The 27040-nt window shown below is 36.6% G+C and overlaps 1 protein-coding gene across 5 annotated transcripts in view; it reads right to left on the bottom strand.

The window, feature by feature from the left end:
* SF3B1 (splicing factor 3b subunit 1) overlaps positions 1-27040 on the bottom strand; it is a 60204-nt gene that overhangs the window by 10372 nt on the left and 22792 nt on the right. For 3 of the 5 annotated variants that reach the window (XR_001919384.1, XR_001919385.1, XM_005676299.3), the window contains exons 3-15: positions 15204-15370; positions 13796-13900; positions 13370-13484; positions 11447-11526; positions 10201-10371; positions 6290-6527; positions 4866-5078; positions 4498-4619; positions 2863-3060; positions 2664-2765; positions 1306-1485; positions 578-664; positions 185-455 (exon numbers count right to left, since the gene is read on the bottom strand). Coding sequence is in view for 3 of the 5 variants with exons in the window: in XM_005676299.3 (XP_005676356.1) it covers positions 185-455; positions 578-664; positions 1306-1485; positions 2664-2765; positions 2863-3060; positions 4498-4619; positions 4866-5078; positions 6290-6527; positions 10201-10371; positions 11447-11526; positions 13370-13484; positions 13796-13900; positions 15204-15370 (2049 nt within the window). In the remaining 2 variants the exon portion in view is untranslated. Of the gene's footprint in view, positions 1-184; positions 456-577; positions 665-1305; positions 1486-2663; positions 2766-2862; positions 3061-4497; positions 4620-4865; positions 5079-6289; positions 6528-10200; positions 10372-11446; positions 11527-11833; positions 11890-13369; positions 13485-13795; positions 13901-15203; positions 15371-27040 lie in introns of those variants that run through there. The other 2 variants (XM_005676300.3, XM_013970657.2) reach the window with 2 other exon arrangements.

Below are 27040 nucleotides of genomic sequence, written 5' to 3'. Positions count from 1 at the left end.
TCAAACTGCAGAATCTGTTCACAATGGACAAAGTTAGGCAAAAGTCAGTATGAACTATAGCCTATTAGCAGCTAATATTACAAATCATAAACTATATGGTGTTTATGTAGGTCACCTTCCACTTCTCCAAAAATCAGTAGCCTAAATTTCAGGAAACCTGTCTTAAAGTTATCCTACAACTTACCATGTTCAATGATTTCAACTAAACTTCTGAGATGTGGCAAGATGGCACAGCCCATGAGAATAGCTATCTGCTGTACAATCTTTATACCAGTGTGTCTCGCTTGCCAGGACTTCTTGCTTTTGCACACAGCTTTTAAGAAAGGCAATAACGAAGGAATGCCCAGAGCAGAGGCTACAACAGCAAAAGCTCTAGCTGTTGTGTTACGGACATACTCATCCATGTTATCTATATCAGGTCTCATGGTAGAGATCATAGTAGCCAGTCCAGCAGCCTGAAAGTTCAAGAAAAAAATGATAATAATGAGTTGATAACATTAACCTTCAATCATTTTGTTCTAAAATTGAATAATCCTATCAACAAATATAAAACTTTCTTTTCCAGAAATATAAATACCTTTGCCAAATTAGAAATAATCTCTCTGCCTTCCACTCGAGCGTAGTAATCTTCATCAATCAACAATGGTTCAATGACCACTAGGATCTGAAAAAGAGAAGGAGCTACATTTTCACATCAGTTACTGATGCAATGCTCATGTAACAGAGTACATATAAGGAAATTTTTAATTTCTAAGACTGTGTTAATTAAGGGACTGATTAAGAATTTTAATCACACAACTTTAAACCCAACATAAAAATCAGTATTTGGGAGAAATGGTAATACAAAAATTATTAAATACAATATACATACACACTCCTATCTGCATTTTACAATTCTAAGCCATAATTACCATCAGCAAAAAGATGGTTCTTAGTACTCAATGGCTGATACAGAAACATATATTGTCACATCCTAATATCAATAAAAGCAAATTAAAAATATGAGTACTATGAATCCACTAGGATGGCCAAAAGTTACATCTATTTATACATGTATTTGTATATGTACCTACGTGCAAAGAAAAAGGTCCGAGGGCATGTAAATGTAACAATAGCTAACTGAGTATTCTTTAAAAGGAGCTGAAGTTTCCCTTTTTTATTGTAAATGTGTAGCATCAGTTGTTACTTTTTAAGAATTTTTACATTTCACAAATACATCTATTGATAAGCTGGTAAAAAAAACATTATGAATTCTTTTTATATCAAAATATATGAAGTCATTAGAAACACAACTGGAGAACAAACCTTGTGTACATATGGTCGAACTAAGTCATCAAGTTTGTATAATATTCTATCAATAACCTTCACAAGTAAATGACGCTCTTGATCCTCAAGTGTAGGTGACATCAGCAGAGGAAGAATCTGATTAAACAAAGGACCAGCTCCAAATTCACGAGCTTTATCAGTAATCTGACGCAATGCAGCCTGGAAGAAAGAGTAAAAGGTAGGTTTCTCGATTATAAGCATTTTGAATGGGAGCAAAATAATTACTCCATGGTTTTCTGCAACTGAATATTTTAGTGTAAACTTCACACGGATATTTTACATACAGAAGTATGTGTTCATTCCCATCAAAATTACTCTGAAGTTTGAACTCCTGTGATAGAGGCTTAATCAATGTTTTCAGATAATTCAAACAGGGTAACAATGCTAGAGAAGGTGTGGAGAGAAGGGAACCTTCCTACACTGTTGGTGGGAATTTAAGCTGGTGAAACCATTGTGAAACAGTATGGAGGTTTTTCAGAAAACTAAAAATAGAATTATTATATGATCCAGCATCCCACTCCTGGGCATATATCCAGACAAAACTCTAATTCAAAAAGATACATATACCACCTATGTGCACAGCAGCTCTATCCACATTAGCCAAGCTGTGGAAACCACCTAAATGTTCACTGACAGATAAATGGATGGATATGGCACATGTATACCATAGAATACTACTTATCCATAAAAAAGAACAAAATAACGTCATTTGCAACAACATGGATGCAACTAAAGATTATTATTGAGGTAAGTCAGAAAGAGGAAGACAAATACCATATAATATCACTTAAAGGCGGAATCTGAAATACAACACAAATGAACCTATCAACAAAACAGACACAAAAAAACAGACTTGTGGTTTGGCGGCGGGCAGGATGGACTAAGAGTCTGGGATTGATAGAATGCAAACCATTACATTTAGAATGGATAGAAAACAAGGTCCTAGTGTATAGCATAGGAAACTATACTCAATATCCTGTGATAAACCATAACGGAAAAGAACATTAAAAAAGAATGTATACACGAATATAACTGAGTCACTTTGCTGTACAGCAGAGATTAGCACAACACTGTAAATCAACTATACCTTCACTAAAAAAAAATTGAAAAAAATATAAGAAAAAAAGGGTAATTTAATAGAAAGAGTCACGAGAGTATAAATTAACACTCCTAAACTTCTCCTAAAGAACCAACCATTTTCAAACCACATATGATACTAATTTCCCACATAATTCTACTAATTTCCTTATCTTCAGCATGTTTTAAAGGCCCTGAGGATAAAATGGAGAATTTCTAAGATTATAATGAACATGATAATTTAACAAACTGGTACTTACCTTTCTCATAGGAGGTGTTCCATTCTTAATTTTTAAAAGCAACTTCATTATTTTTCTCTCTTTTTGCTCTTCTGGACTAAGAGTTGATTCATCGACATCAACCTAACAGTAAAAAGTAAAAAATTTAAAGGTTAGTGGAGATATAATGACTTGTAACTGCTAAATAAAAAGTTAGTATTTGTATGTTATTCTCACTTACCAAAAGTTTATCAAAGTACTGAATATCATCAGGTTTTAAAAACGGAAGATTTCCAGATGGTTGGTCATTAACGTTTTTCATAGTTCTATCTTCTGTTTGCATGTGGAAACCTGTCATACCACCCAAAGGTGTTGGAGTTGCTGTCAGCTTTCGAGCTGGAGTTCGAATAGGAACATATCCAGCTGGAGGGGGAAGTACCTAATACAGTTAAAAGAAAGTTTAGGACTTTCTTAGCTTTATATAATAAATGATAACAAAAATGAATAATATGTGCACCTAAAAAGCTTTTTGCTTAGAGGCAAGAATTAACATCAATTAACATCAATCTCATTTTTCTATTTTAATTGTGTATTTAAAATACATGACAAGTATTACTCTTTCTCATCAAATTTAAATTTTAGATTAAGTGTACTAGTGTGGGGAAATCAGAAGATACATGAAGAAGGCTTACAAAATTATGATCACTTTTAAACATTAGACTATATAAACATATTGGTGAACCAGCATCATATAAATGCAAATAAGCTCACAAAGTACACAGAATGCATAAAAGATTATATTAAAATAATGAAAAATTTAAAATTAATTCATGTAAATCTCTGCGCTACAAAAGCAAATCTCTTTTAAGACTGTACAAAAATGAGTAACTGCATAAAAACCAAAAATGTTGAGCAAAGCCCTATAAATACACCATTTGACTAAAATCAAAAAATTCCCTCAATATTCACAAAGGAGGATTTTCCCCTTCTACTTATAAAGAAATCAATGAATGTAATTGAGACAGACACTCAAGTAGTCAAGAGTAGGCTGGAGAGTGACTATACCCACAGTATTACATGGAGATTTGTGGTGATTTAGTCGCTAAGTCGTGTCCGACTCTGTGACCCCATGGACTGTACTGCACCAGGCTTCCTCTGTCCATGGGATTTTCTAGGCAAGAATACTGGAGTGGGTTGCCATTTCCTTCTCCAGGGGACCTACCTCACCCAAGATTACAAAAAGTTATGAAATAGTTAATTCATGCATACTTAAAAACAAACACTCTAGTACAAACCTAATGAGGGGAGAGGGGAAAATACATAAAACTGTTAAGAAGCAATAGACATTGGCAGAAAAGGCCCAGTAAAGGCCATCAAATTACTTAGGTTCCAGCTCTGATTATAACATCAGCTATATGACCACGTTTAGACCATCAAAAGGTCCTTGAGTCAGAGGTACCTACAAAATTTTATACTTCAAAGTAAACTTTACGTTGCTATGTAAAGCAAGAACATTCTTTGTGTTCACTGGCAATCCATGCCCTAAATACACAGGATCTTGTGAGACATCAAGTAAAATAACCATGATCTAATGTGGAAATGAAACACACTTGGAAATATCTAAAGAATGAAACAGAGTAGTAAATTTGGGCAAGACCAATGCAAACTTTACCAGTTAGTATTTTCAAAGAATATGTAAAACAAAAACCAGGCAATTTCCTGGTGGTCCAATGGTTAGGACTCGTTGCTTTCATTGCCAGGGCCAAGGATCAATCCTCTGCCCCAGACTGATTGGGAATTGATATCCTGCAAGCTTCATGGCACACCCCTCCCCACCAAATCCACATTTTAAAAACCAGATTCATGTTGTTATTACCTTATATCCTTCTGGGAACATAGCATCTAATTCTTCATCAGACAATGGGCGATTTCTCTCATCAATTTCTCGCTCCCATCGCCAAGCCTGAAGCTGCTCAGGAGTCATACTCATTATGTGACCTACCAAAAGAGAAAATTTCTGTAATAATCTACATAGTGCAAGATTTTATCATCACATAGGTCCTTGGGATTGGATATAAGACAGTTAAGATCAATTCTAACATTCATTTTTATATTATAAACTCACACTTCCTTTTATGTCCTGTTATTCTTGCTAAAAATAGGCATTAATAACACACAGAAAACCACAAACAAAGTTCAAAATACTAACGGGAAAAAAATTATTTCCAATGATAAAGTTTCTACCTGGAGTAGGGGTGGCCATGTTCATGGCTGGTGTGCCAATTGGTGTCTTTCCAGGGGTCAGAACAGGAGTGCTTCCACCCATCTGACTAGCTGGTGTTTCATCCCAACGTGACTTTCTTTTACTGGCTCCGGGAGTTGGCGTTTCACCAATGGAATCTCCACCTCGATCTGTTCGAGGAGTCTCAGCCCATCCACTTCCATGCCCAGGAGTATCTTTAAAGAAAAAGTGAATAAGCCTAAAATTTTAACCACTGTCAAAAAAATGACTGTTTATTCTCAAACTGTTAACAAATTCAAACTGATGAAGTTCAAAGACAAGAAAAGGAAACAGGAGCAAAGAATTTTTTAAATCACTCACAATACCACAACCCAGAAATAGCCACTCTGTGTATCTTGAGGCATTTTTCAATTTTCCAGAGTGAGATTACTCTGCACGTGCAATTTTATACTGCTTCTCTTATCCATTACATTACTGTTTTTGCGGGAGGAGGAGATGGGGGTGTGTGGTTTGTGGAATCTCAGGTCCGACTGAACCCAGGCCCCTGCAGTGAAAACACTGAGTCCTAATCACTGGACTACAGAGAATTCCCTACACGACGTGTTAAAGCACTCTGCCCTATCATTAAACATTCTTTATAAATTCTTAATATAGCAGATATACTATTAAATCTTAACTTTCAGAAACTATTCTCACAGCTTTGGAGAAGTCACACAAACAACAATGAGATTTAGGCAAATTTACACAGACAAAAAGTAGATGAGACATTACCAGACGCTGGGATGAGGAAGAATGGCAAGTTATTAATGGGTTCAGCTTTTACTTGCAATGAAAAAGTTCTAGAAATGATAGTGATAATGGCTGCACAACACAATGCTACTAAATTGTATCCTTAAAATTAATAAAATAGCAAACGATGTTATGTACAATAATGATGATATTACATGACAATAACTAATGTTATTATACTATAATATAGTATAAGTTATGGCCTTTAAACTTTACTTTCTCCTTTCTTCCTGGGAAGCCCTGATGGCTCAGCAGTAAAGAATCCACCTGCAATTCAGGAGACGCAGGTTCCATCCCTGGTTCAGGAAGATCCCCTGCAGATCACAACCCACTCTAGTATTCTTGCATGGGAAATCCCATGGACAGAGGAGCCTGGCAGGGCTACAGTCCATGGAGTCACAAAAGAGTGGGACACAACTTAACGACTAAGCAACAACAAATGTTTCTCCTAAAATAATCCTTAAACCTCTTTAAAAAGGGAAAAGATTTACACATATAATCTGCTCAGTTCTTAACCTGTCCCGAAAACATCTGGTTATTTATCTGTCTATCCAGGACCAGAAGAATTTCACCCACAGACATACCTCATCAAATCAACATTTTACTCAAACACATGCCCAGATTCTACTAGAAATACCTCTTTCTGTTTTGGGGGTCTCATCCCATCTGTTTTTCCGAGCACTGGAAGTTGCGCCTCCATGGCCTGGTGTTGCGTGGCCTGGTGTATCGCCTCGTCCAGGAGTAGCAGCTCCCGCAGGTGTGTGACTAGGGGTAGGATCCCATATTTTTGAGCCTGGGGTTGCTCCAGGAGTTTCACTTCCCTTTGCACGACCTGGTGTTTCATCCCATCTTAAGGAAGGGGTATGTCCAGGGGTCTTAACAGAGTAAAACATTTTTATTTCAGACATCCACATAAAAGTAACCAGAACACTTAAAAAAAAATTTAAATGTTTTAGTTCATGATTAAGAGAGAAGATTATCCTTCTGCTGAAAAGATACCTACTTTCTAAGCAAACATGTTTATGACTAAAAACAGTTTAAAGATTTAATTTAAAGCACTGAAAAAAGCCCTAGCTTAAAAAAAATGACATATTTTGGGTAATAATCTTGTTATGCCACTAATGGTTCTGTAACTTTGAGAAAACATTAAGGTTTTTCTGTTGAGATCTCAAAAACTTTCAATTCTAATGATATGCACCTCTCCAATCTGGGGCTTAGAAACGTAAGCACAAAGTTTCCCACTAAGAATATTTTTGCATTTTTGTTCAGTTTTATGTGTTTAATTAATTTAAGCATGTTCTGAATCACTTGGGTAATTGTAACTTGATACTGCCACATAATTTCAAATCCTTGAAATAAGGTTAACTTATAATCTTTATATTACTCTCAAGGTTAATGAAAACAAAAAATTAGAAGCTGACAATCAAAAGTTCCATGGTAGTTCAAACAAAGACAAGCAGTGAGTGATATAGGGCATCAGACAGTGTGACAGTAAACTAGCCTTCATAATGCAGACAATATCGTATCAAAAATGGCAGGTCAATCAGTGGAAACAAAATTTGTATTTAAATAATTCTGTAAGTTTTGTAGTATATTTTTACATATTTCTTTTAAAGTTGGATACTCCACCCAAGAGTTCTATTTAGCTTTATGTTTGCAAGTAAGAATCAGTAGTTTTTTTTTCTTTCAAAAGATTCCATGTATTAATCAGGGTTAAGAAATTCTTAATTAGGTGAGTAAAGCATATAAACAGTTGGACCATAAAGAAGGCTGAGCGCCTAAGAATTGATGCTTTTGAATTGTGATGCTGGAGAAGACTCTTGAGAGTCCCTTGGACTGCAAGGAGATTAAACCAGTTAATCCTAAAGGAAATCACCCCTGAATATTCATTAGAAGGACTGATGCTGAAGCTCTAATCCTTTGGTAACCTGATATGAAGGGCTGACTCACTGGAAAAGACCCTGATGCTGGCTGAAGGGAGGAGAAGGGGGCAACAGATGATGAGATGGTTAGATGACATTACCACCTCAATGGACATGAATCTGAGCAAACTTTAGGAGACAGCGAAGGACACCGAAGCCTGGCGGGCTGAAGTCCACGGGGTCGGGAAGGGTCAGACTCAACTTAGTGACTGAACAACATTGAACAGTAACAAGGCACATGAACTGCTAAAAAAATCTTTTGGGGAGCTGCTCTTCCTGCTCAATCAGGTAGGAAAAAATTCTTCCTACTATCCACTGTAATTCCTACAGACATGATTAGAATGGAATTGTGTTAAATGAGAAACATGAAGAATATATGGTCTGAATCTCTAGTTTTCATAAAACAGACATCAACTCTTGGGTCTTCTTTTCTGTTAAAGAGATACAAGACAAGCTTCTTTTTCTCAGTTTTCAAAATTTACACTGAATGCCAGCCACAGGATTTAACTTAGTAATAATATTTCTCTGCAGCATCAAGTCCTCTCATGCATCAGCAAGCAAATGGGAAGTCCCAAGATCTACCTTAAACTAAATTGGTTGGAAATTATGTGTTAGATTTAGAACTCAGTTCTGAGTTTGGAAAAACACTGCCATGGTCTGACATGCTTTTCCTCATTTGTAAATAAATCTGCAGTAGCCTATGCTAGAGTGGACAGTGACTTAGACTAGGGTAGTGGGGACAGAGATCATGTAAAGTGGCTAGATTCTGAATACATTTAAAAGTGGGGTCAAGAAAATTTATTCTGGATAGGATGTCAGATTAGAGAATAAAAGGGATATACAATGACCCTGAAGGGTTTGGTTTGAGCCAATACACATGGGAGCAGGATGTAAAGAGTGAATAGGGAAAATCAATTTTATTTTAGAAATACTGATTTTGAGATGCCTATCAAATACACATCAAGGTAAATGTGTTGGGTCTGAGGAACAGAGAAGGAAGGATGGATCTGTGTATCTGGGAGTTGTCTTACAAAGACAATATGTAAATACAGGAGCGAGATCCTAGAGTTAATTTAGGCTGAAAAAAGATCTGAGGACTGAGCATTAGAGTACATTAAATTTAAGGAAGCTGAGGATGATATAGCAAACAAGACTAAAAAGTAGTAGCCACTAAGAGGAGTATTAGGAAAATCAAGAAAGACTGAAACCCAGAAGCTAGGGGAAAAAAGGGTATCAAAGAATGTACTGATATGCTGAGTAATATGAAGACTGACACCTGACTTTTGGATTTAGCAATGAGGAAGTCACCTTGACAAAGACAATTTGTTAGAGGGGATGCAAGCGAAAGCACAGAGTACCAAGTATAGATAAATGACTCACTCAAAGCATTTTGTAGTAAAGAGAAAGAAATGGGATGGTAGCTGGAAGGGGATGTGAGGATCAAGAGATGATTTCTTGCAGTTTTTTGGTTTTTTAAAAAGATAAAGATCAGAAAAACGTGTTTGTTGATAATAATAACCTAGAGTACAGAGAAAAAAACTGATGTTACATGAGAGTCCTTGAGTAAGAGATGGGAAATGGTACATAAACAGACGGGTTAAGCTGTATACAGTCAATTTGTACCAACAGTCCATATTATAAGAGATGTAAAAGCAGAGTAGTTGAGAACATATACAGGCATACCAGTAGATTTCACAGTGGGAACATTTATACTTTTATCTTTTTAATTGTTCCTATTTGGGGTGGGAGAGAAATAGAAAGCAAAGTCACAAACTAAAAAGCAGCAGGTGAGGTGGTACAGGCTTCACAGAACATAAGGAAGTCATCTGAAGGGAAGGGGAATACAGCCATTGCTTAATGATCCGTTTGTCTGAGTGATGAAAAAGTTTCGGAATATAAATCATGGTGGTTCTTGTACAACATTTGAAGAGTAATTAGTATCATTAAATTGTACACTTAAAAATGGTTAAAATGGCAAACTGTATATTTGACCACCAAAAAAAAGTTTCTAGGAAAATAAACTGACAAAGAAAATGCAGTAGTAGTGTGTATCTGACACCTGTAGTCAGACTTAAAATAACCCATCTAGAAAATGAAGAGAACCATTATGTTATACTCAGCCTCCATAGAATGTGACGTACTTCCATATCTGTATTTAATATTTCAAAACAAACATCCCTTTACTCTAAGTTATAAACAGAACTGTTTTGCCCAGAAGTCATGTTGAAGCCTTTATCCTTGCTGTAACTGTACTTGGGAGACTGACCCCTGAGTGAGGTAATAAGGTTAAATGAGGTCACAAGGTTGGACCCTAACCTGACAGGACTGGTGTGGCTACAGGCAGAGGAGAGACACCAGAGCTCCCTCGCTCTTTCCACATGAGCAAAGGCCACATGAGGACACAGCATGAAGGCAAACATCTCCAAGTCAGGAGGAGAGCTCTTACTAGGTACTAACCCTGCTGGCACCTTGATCTTTCAAGCCTCCAGAAGTGTGAGAAAATAAATGTCTCTTTTTTAAGCTATCCAGTCTGAGGTTATTTTGTTAAGTCAACAAAAGCAGACCAATATATTCCATGAGAGAAATAAATTAAAAATAGTAACAATAAACAATAAAAAGAAATTACCTCTGCTTGATCCCAACTTGATAGCTTTTTTGGAGTGGCACCAGGAGTCTGATCAGCTGTTTGATCCCAACGTCGTTTCCGTTTTGAGGGAGGCTGGGATGCTGCTGCTCCATTGACGACTTTTAGTTCTCCAGCCTTAGCTTTTTCTGCTAGCTGTTGCCTAATTTCTCTCTGAAAAATACACAAATAAACAGTGAGCATCTTTAAAACACTTTCAATATATTTTCAACACTTTCAATATATCTTCATACCATTAGTAGAGTTATCTGTACATAACACCATTTTATTCTTCAATCATTCTCCTTTCTATGCTATTGGTATTTCCATTCCTTATTTTACCTCTCTTTCCTGTATTTTCAAGCTTTATACACTGTCTTTCTACATAATATATGAGCAAATATGGAACATATTACATAGAGAGTGCTGCTTTATATATAGTTAATGAAGTAAAATCTTCAGTCAATGGCAGCAAACCAAAATGCTTCCACTGAAAAATACATCAAGTAAAACTCATAAAAATAGCGATTAAGACTATGTAATAAGTTGGGAAAGTGATAAATTTTCAAACTTTTATTGTAATAGTAACTATGAAGTATTATATATACTACAGTCACAACAAATATACATTTAATTTACCCTGTGATTTTAAAGTGGAGTTCTATAACCCCACTAGATATATGTAGTTCTATAAGCTCAAAATCTATTATATATTCATAATAAAGTGACAAAGACTAAGTATTAAAACAGAGCAATCTCTGCAGGCCAGCAGGAACTCATCAGAATATTCAAACTGAATTTCCACACATATTCAAACTGAATTTTGTGGAATAAGAAGAGGCTTTTCAAAAAATGATTTCACTATTTGACTTTTCCCTTACACAGTGACTTTAGGGACATACCATTAATAGCCCCCACAGATACGTCCACTACAAAATCTGTATGTATACACATATATTGGAGAAGGAAAGGGCAACCCACTCCAGTGTTCTTGCCTGGAGAATCCCAGGGAAGGGGGAGCCTGGTGGGCTGCCATCTATGGGGTTGCAGAGTCAGACACGACTAAAGCGACTTACCAGCAGAATTCTGCATAAGGTTCTTTCTCAACTTAATTTTTATTAACAGTAACAGTAATAAAAAAGTAAGCAATACTTGTGCAGCAAATAAAAAAGGAAATATAAAAGTCTCTCAATCTCAACTTCCTTTACATTATTCCAACGCCATGAAAATAAAAAGCACGTTTACAGACCTCTTCTTTAGTTAAATGCTGTTCTCGCATTACATCCATGTAAGTCCTAGCATTCATTTTAGGATCAGGGGTCTTCCCTCCTGCAGAAAAGAACAGCAACAGGACAAGAGTACAATAAATAAAAGATAATTAGGTTCAATTGATTTATCTGCCCTGCTCTAATATTACATTATTCCATAATCATTTAATTTATTTTTTGATGAAAAACTTTAATAATTATACATCTTACTTTTTATTGAGTTTGCTGATCAATTTAACCTGTTTGAACACAAACATATCTACAGCAGTTTAAAACAAAGATTTTAATGCATATAAAAACAAAATGACAGCACAGTTTAGTGTCTTCAGAAGTGATGGGTTCCTGGGTTGCTAATCCGGAATACGTACACTTTCGTGCCTTTGTCTCCATCAGCAGTTCTGACTTCAAGCAGCAGAATAGAAGCCTAGAAAATTATCTCTTTACCATTAGTAACACTTTGGAAAGATATTTATATTCAAAACATTACCTGTTGCAAGCTGTTAAAATCCTGACTACAAGTAACTATGACTAGATAAGTTCTTCATACAATGTTCTACAACAGTTTTAGTTTAGAAAATCTGACTTTTAAAAATATACCTCTAATCTTATTCTGATGTCATGTTACTAAAAAGGGCTTCATGGGCTTTCCACGTTTTGTTGATCCAGAAACATATTTTTATCTTCTTAAAAAGTATAAATAACAACTGGAAACATATTACTTGAAATATATTACTTCTACCAGTTATTATGATGCATATAGAAAAAAAGTGGTGTACAAAGAGATGTGTTAGTCTCTTGGTTAAAGTTTCAGTATTTGCTTTTCAAACTTCGAAATATCTTAAAGAAGCCCAAACGAAACAATACAAGATTCACAGAGGCACACGATGTTTTTAGAAATGTGATAATTCGCTATACAAGTAGTATAGCATCATAATTTAGGAAAATATAATAAAATTCTAAGACATTTCCTATGCTGAAGATCATGCCCAATTGATAGTGTCATTCTTTCTGACACTAGCTCTGATAAGACTTCCTTTGGAATACTTTTTCACCATAATCTAGAGAGGATGTGTTGAACTGCACCCTTAAGAATGCAGACAGGACTGGCATATAGCAGTACTGCTGTAGGAAAGAAATTAAGGACAGTTAGTATGGGCCTGTGAATTCTGACATACATGTTTAAATCAATTACAATTATGCAAGTAAAAAAAGAATATCCCTACTAATTCATGCAGGCTGAAAGTCTAATTTATAAACCTGCAGCAGAATCTTATTTTAAGAAACAGGCACCTAATTTTGATTTTGAAACTCACTCACCTGAGGAAAGCATCCATCAGGCTCACTATGCCCCTTGTGCTGACCTGTACACTAAAATCAGCAAAACAGACTCCAACTATTAAAAATATCAAAGTCTTTGTATACATACTTCTGTTTTAACTTTAAGTTTGCTTAGAGCAAAGTAGGTGCATTTATTAAACTATATTTAGAGCAACATGGGGGGAGCTCTAATGTGGAAACAGTTTCTCAAAAGTTAACAATCCTAAAAATCTAGATTTGGGATGAAAACTTTCAATAATTTGAAAGTATTTTGAGCAGAAAAACACATTTGTTCAAAGTAAAGAAAGCGTACCCAAAACAAAAGTAAAAGAAAAACCTTTAACCCTTTGCGTTTCTATGGCATGGGCTCATTAGTTTCTTGTCCTTCTACCTGGAAAGAAAACTGGCATTATAAAGATGAAGAATATGGCATCTGTGACTTCAACCAAATCTACACAAATCTATAGTAAGGGGGATTTTAAAAAAGAAAAGCAAATTCATAAGCATGCCAAAAAAAATCAAAGGGCTAAAGACAACTTAACACAAATAAATTTCTGAATACTTATAGAAAAGTGGGAAAGAATTACCATCTGCAAAAGGATCAAGACGCTCAGGGGAAATTATCATGGTCCGCCTGTGCTTTTTGTATTCATCTTCCCGATCTGCAATCTTCGGAGGTCGATGCTCAGCAAATGGATCATACTGAAAAGAGGTATGTCTCATTTAATATTCACTTATTAAATAACCAAACAAAATCACAAACAAAAGTCAGAACATTATAAAACATAAAAATGTTTAATAAATGCCTACTAATATTCTGTATCAATACTCATATAAATGCTATTGTGAGAAAGTAAGGCATATGAGAAATTTCCATAGTTCAATAATTTTTTAAAATCAACTCTCCTCAAAACATTAATTTGACTCCTAAAATAAATGAGTTTCCCCGGGAGTTGAGACATTCAGTTTTCTTTATCCAAATAAACTCTGGTTTAATTTTTTTTTTAAGTTACCTGTTCTGTTGACTGTGGTATATCGTTAAGCAATGCCACAGGGGCATGATATCCTGGCTTCTTCTGACCAAGCAAACTTGTAGATGATGAGTAGTCATCGTCATCCTGCAATGCAATACCCCCCCAAAACCAAAAAATGTCAGAACATAGAAACTAGAAAGTACATAAAGATTCAATATGAAACCAAAATACAGTATGATGAAACCTGTTAACACTTGGGTTTTCTGTTCAACTGAAAAAACTACTAAAAAAATTAAATTTAGTTTTCTATACTCTTAAAAAGATTAAATAAGGACTGCTTTCTGTGGAAGTCAATTAAAGTTATATGTGGACTAGAAAAATGTGAGCATTTCATTTTTCTCAGTGGGCATGATTAAATTTGTTTTTCCGATTTGGAAACTACAAATAGCTTCTTTAGAATTCTCCAGTTTCCTGGTCTAACTCTTTTTTAAAAAACTTGGTTTAGCCACAGAAAAAAGTAAAATGTAATTAATTTAAAATGTATTTCCCTAATAGTATTACTATGTTTGGACAGAATAATGTTATATTATTATTTTACTAATGTAAGAAGTGCAACAACAGGCAGGTCTCAAGAAGATCTTAACATATCATTTATTTTATTTAAAACTGAAAAAAAAATTTCCTGCTCAGCTTTTGGAACACGGAGACATTACTGCCTCTTACCATTAAGGTATGATATGCAAAGAGGCCTGACTGGCTTCTACAAATTTTGCTTTGGCATTTTAAAATTTTTCTTTAAAAAAGGTGCTAACTATAAAAGTATGGCTTGAATTTCATAAAAACAACAAGTTTCACAATCTATATACATAGGTTACTGAATCACACAAAAGTGATAAGCTATTTCACCAAATTTGGATGTTTGGGATGGTCTGACAAGATATAAGCTCTGTGGAATATATGGAAACACTTTAAGAGATGTGTTTCAAAATGAGAGGTAGTCCTTCAGAGTAACTAACACAGGCTCGAAAAAGCCTATTAATGTCAGTACCAAAACAGTTCGTTCATATTAAGATACCAAGGGAGGAAAAAAAACAGTATCAAGCAAAAATCAGAGGTCACAAGCCATTCACAATGAAATCACTTCATAGAGGGCTCCTCCAAATAGAGCTCAGTAGGTAACAATAACTCAGGAGGTTACTTTTACAATGGTTAATGATTTCCTTTGCTGAATAAACTAGTTTTAAAGTAAGAGTCAGAACTGAGCACTTCCAGAAGTCTTAGAAGAGAAAGACACCTTCAACAGTTTTATCCTCCCAAAGAAAAGATTTCTCAATCTCCAAAATGTCTTTAGAGATTACACCAGATGACTCGAACAGAAAATTCTTTTATATTTCTTGCTCTCCAACAAAAAAAAATGCTTGGACTCTTTGTATACTATGAAACTTACATCTTCAAGTTCAGTTGCAGCAATTGATGTCACGTATCCAGCAAACCTGCTGTCACTTCCACCGTAAATTTCCTGGTCATAATAACCCGTAGAATCAAGGCCCACTCCTTGAGCTTCATCAAGAGCTGCCTTCTTGCCTTGAATTTCTCGAATCTGTGCTTCAATATCTGTAAGAAAATAAATACAGATTTTCTTAATTTCATTTTCCTAACATCACTCAACATAATACATTTCTCTACTGGGTATTATCAAAATAACCATACAAAGTATTGATTTTTAATACATTTAAAATATCTCCACCTCAACAGAAGGTACTTAGGCACACAAAAGAAATCCTATTTCATCAACTACAAGTTACTCTTACCTTAAAAACAGCTTGCCAAAGTTTATTAAACTACCGTTAAATTTTAACTTTTCCCAAGTGAAAAAATCCTGGTGATGTTGATTAGGGAGCAAGAACAACACTTCAGATTATTTAAACACTACCAGAGAGGTAACGCACTTCCCCAGTGGCTCAGACGGTAAAGCGTCTGTCTACAATGCGGGAGACCTGGGTTCGGTCCCTGGGTTGGGAAGATTCCCTGGAGAAGGCAACGGCAAACCACTCCAATACTCTTGCCTAGAAAATCCCATGGACGGAGGAGCTCAGTGCAGGCTACTGTCCATGGGGTTGCAAAGAGTCGGGCACGACTGGGCGACTTCACTTCACTTCAGAGAGGTAAAAACAGTACTGTAGAGAGTGGGTCTCAAACTCAAATGTGCAACAAATCGTCTGTGGGTTCTGATTTTGTTACAATGCAGAAGGCCTAGATCAGACCCAAGTTTCTGCGCTCCTGACAAGTTCCGAGGTAAAAGCCTGAACATCTTCAATAGTAAAATAACAAAGGATAAAATCTAAATTCTTAAGCATGTAATACAGAGCCCTACAGCTTGGCTGCAATCACCATCACATTAGATTTATGATTTAGAGTCCGAGCTTTAGATTAAAAATGTATGCCTTAAAGGTTCTTTACCTACTAATTAATACACTGATCTATGTGTCTCAGTTTCCTACAACAGAGTTTCATTTTAAGGATTAAATGACATAATGAGCATGAAACACTTAAGCATTCAATGAGCCCCCAAGCACTGCGTCTATCCATAGGTCTGATATTCAGAAGATGCACATGTGGTGAATGAAGTGTCAACTCTTAACTGCTTTGCTAATTTTTAACTCTTCATCATCTTATAATCTAATTTCATATCTCAATTATCTAAATCATGATCATTTCCCAATCATTCTAGTATCCTTCACATCCTAGTAACACGTTCTCTTTGTTTCCTGATCCTATCAAGAACCACACACTGCATATAGTCATGTCTCTTCAGTCTTCTTTAAATACAGACTAGTCTTCCAACCTTTTTTGAAAGTCTTTCCTGACACCAGGTAACTTTAAATTATGAACTAATGTTTCATTTTAATAATCTGAAATAATATATAGATGTGTAAAGAAAAAAAGCGTTTCCACTGCCAGCGATCTGTGACCTCACAAATAAGCATTTCTTGCTAGCTCATTACCTTCAAACGAACTAGTCCTTTGATACTAGGCACTTCTGAAACACTCATTTATTAAGTTTGCAAGCATCAAAAGGAAACAATTCAAGTGGTACAAATAAATGCCTGACCCCCACCCCCAGCTAAGGGAGAAAACCCTAAGTCTTCAAGATGTGTGTGGCTTCAAGTAGAAAATGTAATAACATTATCTAGTCCAAGGCACAGCGTGCAGGAGCAAGTCTCAGAAACTCAAAATAACCCAACAGAGTTAATACTGAAATTAGCAGCCCCAGTTTGTAAACGAATCTCTTATAGCACTACCATCCCCACTCATTTTCCCTGCATTTCTCCCCTCAAAACTTACAGCAGCCCAGGCAGTAAAGGGCCTCCATCACAATTAACCACAAACAGAAATAATGTCATCTGAGTTGACTGATTCATTTTACTATCTACTCTACTGTTGTTTATATATTTATATATATATTTAAGCTTTAACCCATATTAGCTCCCCCCACCCCCACCCCCCAGAACACTTTTTCTTCTGATATAATACAAAGAACTCTCAGGGATTAGCAAGATTGGCTCAAGGGTGAGTGGAGATCAATTCTCATTTTTTCCTTTTTGAACACTGCCATTTCAGAAATGTTTACGGTTTAAAAAAAAAAAAAACCACCACCACTAGGTGCATATATCATTTTTGAAAGTAAATAGATTTTTTTTTTAAAGAACCATAAATGCTACTGTCATCAGGACTCAGGCAATAAGCACAAATGGGTTAATCGTCTGCAATTTCCTCTCCACAGCATCAGTGTAGTCTACTAACCACTTACATCAAAATGACCTCAGGAATCTGTAACAAGAACAGACTCCTAGGTCTCAAATGCACTAAACCAGAATCTCCCGTGTATGAACCCAGGTTTCCACATTATCAGGAAACTCATACCTAGCCCAACACCTTTCCACTTGCAGCCCCATCCCAGTCTTACCAAATCACCAATTTTATATTTTCCTCTAGGTGATATACAAATAAAAAACCAGAAAGGGGCACTGTCTCATAAAAACTGCATCACACTATACCTATCATTGTGCAGCGTGCTCAGTCCCCAACTTACATCACAGACAGCTTTATTTTCCCTCTAAAGAACTTTTCCATTGTAAGGTTTCACAACTATTATCCCTTTATTTGGATAAAATATTTATTCAGAAACTGTCATCTACTGAATTTAACCTACTGATTTTATGTCTTTACTTATTAGCAACAGTTTTCCTATTGTGGAACAATTATGGCAAAATATTAAGAATTGGTAATGCTGGGCAACGGGTTACACTGTGTTCAGTACATTTTTTCCCTACACTTTCCTGTATTATATTTCATAATAGAAATGTGATCTGTAGAAGTCTCTGAAAGTAATTTTTCAAAGTTTTCTCTCCAGCAAAGGTTTATAAAATTCACAGCTTTCAAATTTTACATTCTACATCTCTGGGAAAGACAAAAAAGTTGTCTTTAGCTCTTATTTTCAAAGTTACCTAACACTACATTACAGCTACTGGTACACAAGTATTCCTGTACTTCCTTAAATATGAACTGACTAAAAATAAGCAAATAGATAATTTCAGACAGCAAACGATTAACACGTTAGACTTCTTAAGTTCAGTTCAGTCGCTCAGTCGTGTCCGACTCTTTGCGACCCCATGAACTGCAGCAGGCCAGGCCTCCCTGTCCATCACCAACTCCCAGAGTTCCCTCAAACTTCTTAGCAAGTATGAAAAAAACTGAGGTGGAACATACCCAAAAGAATAACCAGAGGTCTAAAATATTTAAAAAAGGATGTGAGGAGGCGAAGAAGGAAATGTTTATGCTAATCTAGCTCTAGTTCAATTATGACCAACATGAACAGATCCTCTATTACCACCTAATCCCCTTCCAATATAAAATCTCTATAATTCAAGACATTCAGATGTGAAAATAAAGAAAAATGGATACTGTCCGCTAGAGACTGGACAAAGGATTGGGACCTCCTAATGGTCACATATGTGACTGCCAAGAGCTAGCACTCTTAATCCACCAAAACGTGTAAGTATTCCAGTCTTCCCGTTGTATCAACAGTGTATGCCTTTTTATTACCAAGCTGTATTCCACTGTACCACAGAGTGTTTATCCATTCTCTATTTGACTGGCATTCAAGTTGTTTGCAGCTTGCAGAGATACAAAGCTGCTGTAAACATTAGCGTACAGGTTTTTGTGTGAACAGATTTTAATACCCCCAGAGTAAATAAGCTGTGAGTAGGATTGCTGGGTCTTATAGCAAATACATGTTTCATTTGATCAGAAACTTTTGAAGTCCTTTTTGTGGGTTTACTTGAGCAAGTTTAAGAACAGAGAAGAAATGAATTATTCTGTGTAACAGAAGAATTTTGACCAATACGGGAGAGAAATTAAGGGAACAAGTAAAATGAAAAAAAGCTGGGATACGTGAAATTAAAAATCCCAATTTTATGGCATTAAAGGGTAACAGGAGGTATAAACATCTAATATGGGTTTCTAAATTATCTGAATAAGCACCTCACTTCTGTTCTCTAACTAACCCTACCCCGATCTTCAGTAAAATCTATCAAGGGGGAAGGAGCCTTCTATGATAGCACTCTTGGTTATTAATGCTGAAAGTTTAAAAACAGATAAAAGCAGAATCAACTACACTCCAATAAAAATTTTTAAGAAAAGAAAAAAGAACTAGAAATTCCTTATCTTGATGGTAGATCTGGAACCCTAAAAATTACAATGATGCACAATTCTTCAAATCCCCAGAGCTGGCATATTCTGGAAGTGGTTAAAAAACAAACAAACAAAGGCCTGGGGGGTGGGGGAGGAATCAAAGTACTAGTTAAGTATTAGACTTGTATTTACCAAAGAGCCTCACTAAAGGATGATCCTAGCGAATAACCTGTCAAGAACAGGGTTTTGCTTAAGTTGGTATTTCCGTTTTAAGGTATGTCTATCAGTTCAGTTGCTCAGTCACGTCCGACTCTTTGTGACACCATGAATCGCAGCACGCCAGGCCTCCTTGTCCATCACCAACTCCCGGAGTTCACTCAGACTCACATCCATCGAGTCAGCGATGCCATCCAGCCATCTCATCCTCTGTCGTCCCCTTCTCCTCCTGCCCCCAATCCCTGCCAGCATCAGAGTCTTTTCCAATGAGTCAACTCTTCGCATGAGGTGGCCAAAGTACTGGAGCTTCAGCTTTAGCATCATTCCCTCCAAATAAATCCCAGGGCTGATCTCCTTCAGAATGGACTGGTTGGATCTCCTTGCAGTCCAAGGGACTCTCAAGAGTCTTCTCCAACACCACAGTTCAAAAGCATCAATTCTTCGGCGCTCAGCCTTCTTCAGAGCCCAATTCTCACATCCATACATGACCACTGGAAAAACCATAGCCTTGACTAGATGGACCTTAGTCGGCAAAATAATGTCTCTGCTTTTGAATATGCTATCTAGGTTGCTCATTTTTCTTCCAAGGAGTTAAGTGTCATTTAATTTCATGGCTGCAATCACCATCTGCAGTGATTTTGGAGCCCAAAAAATAAAGTCTGACACCGTTTCTACTGTTTCCCCATCTATTTCCCATGATCTGATGGGACCAGGTGCCATGATCTGTTTTCTGAATGTTGAGCTTTAAGCCAACTTTTTCACTCTCCTCTTTCACTTTCATCAAGAGGCTTTTGAGTTCCTCTTCACTTTCTGCCATAAGGGTGGTGTCATCTGCATACTAATCAATAGGAGTAAAAAAAAAATTTCTGGTAGTAATAAAGCTTATTAGAAAATTTTGAGTATATTCATTGTTATGGCACTAGTGGTAAAGAACTCGCCTACCAATGGAGAAGACACAAGGGTTCAATCAGGGTTTGATTCCTGGATCAGGAAGATCCCTTGGAGAAGGGAATGGCAACCCACTCCAGTATTCTTGCCTGGAGAATCCCATGGACAGAGGAGCCTAGCGGGCTCAGTCTATAGGGTGGAAAAGAGTCCAATGAGACTATAGTGACTTAGCAAAGTTAGAGTGGGAGGGGCACTTGAATTTTCAAGTCCTTTATTAGACTTCCTTGCCTTGGCTACTCTAACCAAAACCTGGAGTATTATTTCAGAACTGTACTCTTTCCAAAAGCCATTAATTTTCTTGGAGCTTTCCTTGCTTGTGGGCCTGACACCTTGACTGTCACAGCAGTGGTGGGAGTGTCTAACAAAGAGTTGTGTTTTTATTGCCATTTTCTCCTTTCCCTCCAGACTGTGGGAAATCCTACAGGACAAAGGTACTGCCACCAGTTAATTCTAAGAAAGAATAAAAAGACATGAAGGAGGAACATACAGATTTAAGATTACAATATATGAAGTTTATTTGGAACTTAATTCAAATGAATTGTAAAAAAATGTTTATAAGGCAATCAGCAAAGTAAAACACTGATGGATATTTTATTAGTCTTAGGTTTAATAATGGATTTTTTGGGGGGGAGGGGGGAGGGCTGTGCCATGCAGCATGCAGGATCTCTGTTCCTCAACCAAGGATTGAACCTAGGCCACCACAGTGGAAGAGCCAACTTCTAACCACTAGACCACCAGGGAACTCCCAATAATGGTTTTTTCCCCCCTCTTAATGATGGTATTTTTTAAAGTCCTTATATTTTAGAGATACACACTGAAAAATGTTTGGATATATGTAAAATAGATGGCCAATGGGAATTTTGCTACATGACTCAGGAAATTCAGCGCTGGATAGATAACAACTTAGAGGGGTAGGCTGAGGAGGGAGGTGAGAGGGATGTTCACGTGGGAGGGGACATGGGTAAACCTATGGCTGACTCTTGATGTTTGGTATAAACCAATGCAGTAAGTCGTAAGTTGCTCAGTCGTGTCCGACTCTTTGTGACCCCATGGGCTGTAACCTACCAGGCTCCTCCATCCATGGGATTTTCCAGGCAAGAATACTGGAGTGGGTTGCCATTTCCTTTTCCAGATCTTCCCAACCCAGGGATTGAACCCGGCTCTCCAGCACTGTAGGCAGACGCTTTACCATCTGAGCTACCAGGGAAGTCCAAAAAGAACTTAGGATTTACATATGTTATGTATATTTGCCATAAGATTGAAAAAGAGGTCTAATAACCAGAAAATAAATTTATCCAAAAAAAAATATGGATAAAATTATGTATCTGGCATTTGCTTTGAAATAACAGGAAAGGTGAAAGACTAGTGAAGAGATTAAGAAAAGGTGGCTCTGCCTTTACAACTGTTCAAGCCACATGATTAGATGATAAGCACAATATGGGGGTTTATTTCACTATTGTATTTTTGTGTATGTTTTCAATTTTGAATAAAAAGTTAAAATGTTTTAAAAGCAATTTAAAGTTTCTTTTTTCTCATTCTTGGTTCTCATTTCTTCTAACCCTTTGAAAACACAGCCTCTGGCCCCATGCAACAGAAAATAAAAGCTCTCTCTCCTCTGAAATGAAATCCTCTGGTGTACTTAAACAGAATTTTTTAAGTTCTCTGATGTACTATCTTAACCCTTAAAAGTTTCAATTCTTGTTTCAATTTTTTTTCTTTTCTAGTTTTACTCATCTTGCAAGTGCCAGTAACGTGAAATCTTCTAAACATTAAGGTATATATATTTTAAAAACTAACTATGCTCCAGTGATCTATAGAAATGTCATCATTCAACTGAAACTCCTCTTTTTGGAGGGAAACTGATCCTAGGATGATTTTCAACTATCAGAGAACAAATCCTTCCCTAGGAGACAAGAGGTTGATTATATTAACTGTGTGAATTCATGAATAAATTTATGAAGAGGCCCATTTGAAATCTCACGTCATTCAATAAGCAGATTTCCATTTTTCATTTACTTAAAAATTGATTATTACTAATCCAAAAATTGTGGTAATTTAAAACTTAAAATTATAGACATTTTCTGGACATAAATACATTAAATGTTTCATCCGGGAATCGAATTTGACATCAAAAAATAAAATACTGATGGAACTTGTACCTTCTAAAAGATGGAAAACATCTAACCTACTGTTTGTATTTTAAACTAAGACCTAAATATCAAACTCTGAAATAAACCATCACTGGTCACATCTGATAAAACTGTTTAACTGCTCCCCACCAATTCTGTCCTACTGGTTTCCCCTTCTGTGCCTTTCCTTTTTTCTATGCCTCAGACAATGCTAAATCTAGCGTGCAGCACTTCCTCCTCCTTGATACATCTTTATTCCTCATTTTTATTTATTTTTAATTTTTTTTTTTACTTTATTTTACTTTACAATACTGTATTGGTTTTGCCATACATTGACATGAATCCACCACGGGTATACATGCGTTCCCAAACATGAACCCCCTCCCACCTCCCTCCCCATAACATCTCTCTGGGTCATCACCATGCACCAGCCCCAAGCATGCTGTATCCTGCGTCGGACATAGACTCGCGATTTGATTCTTACATGATAGTTATACCTGTTACAATGCCATTCTTCCAAATCATCCCACCCTCTCCCTCTCCCTCTGAGTCCAAAAGTCCGTTATACACATCTGTGTCTTTTTTGCTGTCTTGCATACAGGGTCGTCATTGCCATCTTTCTAAATTCCATATATAAGTGTTAGCATACTGTATATTCCTCATTTTTAATTTGTACTATTTGCACCATTCTATAATTCATCACTCTGCATTACACAGACACAGCCTTTGGTCGTGCTGCAAGGCTTGTGAGATCTTAGCTCCCTGGCCAGGTATAGAACCAGTGGCCCTTGTAGTGCAAGCTCGGAGTCCTAGCCACTAGACTGTCCGGGAATTCTCCCAGACACAGCCTTTGGATGTTAATCATTCACTGACACCTTTCAGTCTGATCCATAAGTAACATCTAATCACCACCAATCAGAAGCAAGTAGTAAACAAGGATTTATCAAATATGAGACTTCTAAAAAAATATGCAGAAAAATAGAAAGTATATTCTGTATACCAACTCTCAGTCTTTAACTATGGTGGTAAATTATTTTACTGAACACTACAAACAACAGTTCTTAAAAGATTAATTCCTAACTAGTACCAATTAAATTCTTACATAATTCTACAGGAAGAAAAATTTTGAAATCTTTAAACAACTTTTTTCCTTTTTACTTTGACTAACAACATTCATACTGCATGTCTACAAAACTGAAATAACAACTATTCTGGACACAGGAAAGTAAAAATCTCAGAAGCTACAGAGAAATAAAATCATTATTCCAGCCATTCTGCAAGCAAAGAATTAGGGAGAAAACTTTTTCAGCCTTGTGATGCCCCTGAAAATCCATTCAAGGGATAGTGGCCAAACAAGCCAATACGTGGAATTTTTGGATAATCCATCTATTTTCCTTTCCAGACAGAATACCATGGTTCCCTCACGGGCCAAAATCAGCAGTATCTGAAGAACTGCTGGCTGGCAAGATTACCCACATTAATAACTTTATACACTTGACACGACATGCAAAAAGGGATTGCATTTGATTTGAATAAATCTAGTTCTTTTTATATTTCAATACTGGGCAGCTTATAAGCCACAGTGACCCAGGATAAAAAAATAATAATTGGGTTGGTTAAATAGGATGTTATGGGTTGATCCTAACAAATATTTGAAAGGAATATGACAACAAGAGAGGAAAAAAAAGATTGGTTTGGATCAATGAAGGGAAATAATAGCCTATGGAAAAAAACTATATTGGAAGGTACAACAATAACTTAATTCAGCTTGAATACTGAAGTATTATTTATCTCACGAGACTCAATTACAAAGTACTGATGCAGCCATATTTTAACAATAAATTACCAGATACAACAAAGAAATGTCTTTACTAGAAGCATTATTTAGGATGAAAAGATTATAATTTTTATATAAAAAAGCAACATGATGTCTTAAAAGTAACTTAAAAGCAACTTTAAGACAAAAATTAAACAAGTATTAAATACTTTTAAAAGTTGGTCCAGGGAGTTCCAGGTGGTCCAGTAGTTAGAACTTGTGCTTTCACTGCCATGGCCTGAGTTCAATTCCTAGTGAGGGAATTATGATCCCGCAAGGCACTCAGCACAGCCCAAAAAACCAAGACTGCTCCAGTGAGATTCAAATTCAAGACTTCCTCTCAACTACTTCAGCATCCTAAAAGGTTAAGCTTACTCCCTCTAGATCATCCTTTACCACAATCAATGACTTTAAGTCACTGAAGTAATGTTACCTCAGAGAATGAAGAGGAGGGTGCTTTATCCTGGAGATACCGGAAGGCCAAAGTCAAGCCTAGCCAAATATCCTAATTTGATGTTAATATGTCTCAGGAGGTTCCCAAAATATAAACTCAGGAAGGTCCCAAAATTTAAGTTCTTCCCAATTATCTTAGCCAAACAGAAGTATTCAAACCTACCAAACTGTTCAAAGGTCAGTGTTTAAGTGCCCCCTTTCTGTGATAGTCTTAATACTTTCAGTATAATCTCTCAGTAAGTGTTGATTAAAATATTCAGCATTCATACATCAGGAACGGTGGATACCAAAGGACAGCTTCTGTATACAACTGTAAGTCGAAGAAAAAACCTTAACACTGTAAAATATTATAAGTAATAAAAATTAGGAGTGCTGTAACAGAAGCACACGCAAGTCAAATACACAAACAAAAATCCGAGAAAGTTATTCTGATCCAGTTTATTGGAGATGGCTTAAGAAGTAAAAACAGAGATGGACTCTGAAGAACTAGTACTCTCCAGGAAAACGTCATGAGGAAGGAACAAGAAACTGTAACATTCATCATACTGTCTTACACTGCAGTAAGTGATTGGACAATGTCTTGTATACAAATAGTGTTCACACCTGAAACTGAACGCTCCAATACTTTAGGCCTCAGCTAATTCATGAGTATAATCCCATATAAAACCAATTCCGGTAAATGAATTGCAATCTTCTATAGACCAAAACTTTCAACTGTGCTTCTAAAACACAGGAAAACTAATCATAAATTTGATTTTCCTATCCAAAAGTTATCTTATCATGAAGATACCGATAAAGTAATCAAGGCCACAAAATGCCCCGAATGAATAATCTACAAGATAAACAAGAATAGCCAACATCTTTATGTTTTCTAATTATTTTACAAAAGTAGTAGTCTAAAGACAGAAGTGCCCCCAAAACACTTTGGTATTAAAACAGTGTTTCAATCCCAAATACCCAACAAGAACAGTAAAAATATAAAAGTCACTGCCACTTCATTAGTCTGTTTCCTAAGTTGTAGAAAACTGGACTCAATTCCCAGGGGTGACACAATCATTAACAGCCCCAACCAACATTTTTCAGATGCATCTCCTTTTTTCCTCCTTGAACTCTCTTTTCCTGCCACAACTAGCCAAACACATCTTTCACGAGTCACTAACTAGGTACAAGACGTCGTCTCAGGTTCAAATGTCCTCCCCTAATTTAAAACCGATTGATCCTTTTAGACCAGGGATACGTCATCTCCTCTATGAAATAGCCCTAAGCATAAATTAATGACTCCGTTACCCAGGTTCCCAAAATACACTGCTTATATTTGTTTAAGCATTCAATTGCCTCGTAAAGAATGAAAATAGATACCTGTTTCCCCACTAGACTATAAAACTTGATGACTTTAGTCTTTATTACCTCCCACAAACTAACACCAAGCCACGAAGCCAAAAATGACGTGACATAAAAGTAAAAAAACGACGTGTGAAATAAAACTAACTCTTCGAAGCAGTGTTTGATTGAAATTTCAGATTTCAAGTCAGAAATCAAGGAATGCAGTTCCAACTTCCCATACACCTCGTCTTTTCTCAAAAGTGACCCTGCTGCTGCTAAGCCGCTTCAATCGTGTGCGACCCTCCACAGACGGCAGCCCACCAGGCTCCGCCGTCCCTGGGATTCTCCAGGCAAGAACACTGGAGTGGGTTGCCATTTCCTTCTCCAATGCATGAAAGTGAAAAGTTAAAGGGAAGTCGCTCATTTGTGTCCGACTCTTAGCGGCCCCATGGACTGCAACCTACCAGGCTCCTCCGTCCACGGGATTTTCCAAGCAAGAGTACTGGAGTAGGGTGCCACTGCCTTCTCCGCAGAAGTGCCCCTACTTCCTGTCATTTCTGAATACTCCCTGAAGGGGGACTGCTACAGCCTATTTCTAATATTTTCCTAATTTCGCATACTCTGTATTTCACAAAACGACCAACTTGTTCAAGAGCTGTGGCCATTACTGTGCCTTTCCCTGTTCCATCAAAAATCAGTCTCAAG

This window comes from Capra hircus, chromosome 2, assembly GCF_001704415.2.
Source record: "Capra hircus breed San Clemente chromosome 2, ASM170441v1, whole genome shotgun sequence".
In the NCBI taxonomy this organism is placed as follows: domain Eukaryota; kingdom Metazoa; phylum Chordata; class Mammalia; order Artiodactyla; family Bovidae; genus Capra; species Capra hircus.
This window is presented reverse-complemented; position numbering and strand designations above follow the sequence as displayed.